The sequence below is a fragment of the Priapulus caudatus genome, unplaced genomic scaffold, assembly GCF_000485595.1.
Source record: "Priapulus caudatus unplaced genomic scaffold, Priapulus_caudatus-5.0.1 Scaffold1618, whole genome shotgun sequence".
In the NCBI taxonomy this organism is placed as follows: Eukaryota; Metazoa; Priapulida; class Priapulimorpha; order Priapulimorphida; family Priapulidae; genus Priapulus; species Priapulus caudatus.
The window spans coordinates 34,838-38,286 of NW_014578679.1; the positions used below are offsets into that span (position 1 = coordinate 34,838).

The following is a 3,449-nucleotide window of genomic DNA, read 5'->3' on the forward strand; positions in this document are numbered from 1 at the left end:
ATATATTATATATATATATGTCATAACATATGTATATAACCTATATAGGCCTATATATATATATCTGTCACTGACCGGGTGTCCCGCTGCTGTCACCGCGTGTGTTTGCAGGATACGGCAGGACAGGAGAGGTATAGGACAATCACGACTGCATACTACCGGGGCGCCATGGGCTTCCTGCTGATGTATGACGTCACGAACGAGGACTCGTTCAACAGCGTCATGGACTGGTGCGATGAAGATAACGATAATAATAATAATAATAATAATAATAATAACGATGATAATAATAATAATAATAATAATAATAATAATAATAATAACGATGATGATAACGATAATAATAATAATAATAACGATGATGATAACGATAATAATAATAATAATAATAATAACCATGAAGATAACGATAACAGTAATACTAATAATAATAATAATAATAATAACGATGATAATAATAATAACAACAACAATGATAATAATAATAATAANCTCTCTCTCATTCTCCTCTCTCTCTCTCTCTCGCTCTTTTATTCTTTCCTCTCCTCTCCTCTCCTCTCCTCTCCTCTCCTCTCCTCTTCTCTCCTCTCCTCTCCTCTCCTCTCCTCTTCTCTCCTCTCCTCTCCTCTCCTCTCCTCTCCCTTTCCTCTCCTCTCCTCTCCTTTCCTCTCCTCTTCTCTCCTCTTCTCTCCTCTCTTTTCCTCTCCTTTCCTTTCCTCTCCTCTTCTTTCCTCTCATCTCCTCTCTAGCTATATTTACATATGCGGGTTTCCTTCCTTTTCCTGTGCAGGAATAGAATTCTTTGAGACGTCGGCGAAGGAGAACGTGAACGTGAAGCAGGTCTTCGAGCGCCTCGTCGATATCATCTGCGAGAAGATGACGGAGAGTCTTGACTCGGACCCTACGATCGTCAGTGCGGCGAAGGGCACGCGCCTCACCGAGAACCCAATCCCACAGACCTCGAGCTGCCAATGCTAACTGCGCCATCTATAGCAAAGAAAAACAAGCTTTAGCAAAATGTGCCGCGCGAGCGCGCGTCGTCGCCGTCGTCACTTTGTTGTTTTTATTTTTTGGTTCGCGCGGAGGAATGGTGGTTGGGTGGTTGTTGTTTACGCGTAGACGCGGATAGGGAGATGTCTACGCCTGTACGTGGATGGAAATGATCTAGATAGACGTTGATAGAGAGGAGTCTGTGTTTGTACGTAGATGGGAATTATCAAGATATAGACGTTGATAGAGAGGTGTCTGTGTTTGTACGAAGATGGAAATGATCAAGATATAGACGTGGATAGGGATGTGTCTACGTCTGTACGAAGATGGATATGATCTAGGCATATACGTTGATAGGGAGGTGTCTGTGTTTGTACGTAGATGGGAATTATCAAGATATAGACGTTGATAGGGAGGTATCTACGTTTGTACGTAGATGGAAATGATCAAGATAGACGTTGATAGGGAGGTGTCTACGTTTGTACGAAGATGGATATGATCAAGATAGACGTTGATAGGGAGGTGTCTGTGTTTGTACGAAGATGGAAATGATCAAGATATACGTTGATAGGGATGTGTCTGTGTTTGTACGAAGATGGAAATGATCAAGATAGACGTTGATAGGGCGGTGTCTACGTTTGTACGAAGATGGATATGATCAAGATAGACGTTGATAGGGCGGTGTCTATGTTTGTACGTAGATGGGAATTATCAAGATATAGACGTTGATAGAGAGGTGTCTGTGTTTGTACGTCGATTGGAATTATCAAGATATAGACGTTGATAGGAAGGTATCTACGTTTATACGTAGATGGAAATGATCAAGATAGACGTTGATAGGGAGGTGTCTACGTTTGTACGAAGATGGATATGATCAAGATAGACGTTGATAGGGAGGTGTCTGTGTTTGTACGAAGATGGAAATGAACAATATAGACGTGGATAGGGAGGTGTCTACGTTTGTACGAAGATGGATATGATCAAGATAGACGTCGGTGAAAGTTATCTACGTGGGCGAGTTAGCTACGGCTGGTGTTAGCCTGCGTCTATGATATGCCCCACCCTCCCTCCCCACCTCTCGCTTCAATCGCTGGCCCTCCATACACAGCATGGCACAGGCGGAAGAACTAGAGAGCTCGCTGCGCGTATGATTTGTTTTGTTTTTATTTTGTTTTGTTTTGTTTATTTATTTTTCGCGCGTACTTAGATTGGGAGAATATCAATAATTGATTGATTGATTGATTGATTGAATGATTGATTGCTTGTTATCCGCGTCTGTTGTTTGCCCCCCCCCCTCATTTCACTGCGTTACCGCGCTGTTTGTGGCGTGGGGACGTGTGGGGAGGTGGTAAAGAAAAGTGACAACGTAAGGCACCTAGCTCTAGAAGCAGCTGTTAAACACCCCCAGCATCGTTTCCTCGAAGAGTGTCGTGTGAGATGGAGAGGCGAGCAACGTTGTGGACAGCGACAACTGAAGCATGCACGCATGCGCTGTACGGAGTGCGACGAGACGGCGATGGCGCCATCTCTTGGCGAGATTGTAAATTTTGGCAAGATTGTAAATTTTTTGGTGAAATCGCGTGTTGTGCGTGTGCCGGCAACCCGCTTTACTTAATTTACTATGCGTATCATCACCGGTGCTGCTGCTGCTTGTGCTGCTGCTGCTGCTGCTGCTGCTTCTTCTTCTTATGCAATATGTTCGAGCTCCCGCGTGTGTTCGTGCGTGTGTGTTGTGAAAATTGACGTGTCAGGTATTAACGTTGTTTGACCGAATCAATCAAGATGGGAAAAGTTCATCGCTTTCCTCCCTAGTACCTCACGCGCACGCACGCACGCACGCACGCACGCACACACGTCAGGTAGATGTCTTACTATCAGAAGTAGATAATAGGGAATTTTCCCTATTATCTACTTCTGTTAGTATGAAATCCATTCTACAGATGCGATACGATTGAGTGGCTCGCTGGGAAAATGTCTTTATTCCCCGTGATATCGGTTGGTGAGGATGCACTCGTGATGATTACCTGGAACGATTATTACAATCTCTATTAATATATTCTGATTTCGCAGGGGATGTAATTTTGTTTATACGGTTCGCTTTGCTAGCACAATGACTGTGCCGGTGGATATCGCGCTTTCGGGTCGAGATCCGCGCGCCACCTGTTGGGATTTACTTTCAACTGTGACAGTGGGAGTTCAGATGACGTGGGTTTTTCTCGGAGAATTATTTATTGTAATATTATCGAACGATGCGTTCGCCCGTATGTCTATACATTACACGTGAGCCACACACACCTACGCTCGCTCGCACGCACGCACGCACGCACGCACGCACGCACGCACGCACACGCACGCACGTACGCGCACGCACGCACAAACACACAAACACACAAACATATTCAACTCGTATATGCACAACACTAACACATAACTAATCACGTTATCCGAACATTCCCCCC

At 44.4% G+C, this 3,449-nt stretch overlaps 1 protein-coding gene across 1 annotated transcript in view; it reads left to right on the forward strand.

Moving 5' to 3' along the window:
- LOC106817169 (ras-related protein Rab-3-like) overlaps positions 1-3,449 on the forward strand; it is a 6,035-nt gene extending 2,586 nt beyond the window's left edge. The window contains exons 3-4 of the mRNA XM_014821822.1: positions 49-241; positions 803-3,449. Of these exons, the coding sequence (XP_014677308.1) occupies positions 49-241; positions 803-978 (369 nt within the window). The 3' untranslated portion in view covers positions 979-3,449. The remainder of the gene's footprint in view (positions 1-48; positions 242-802) is intronic.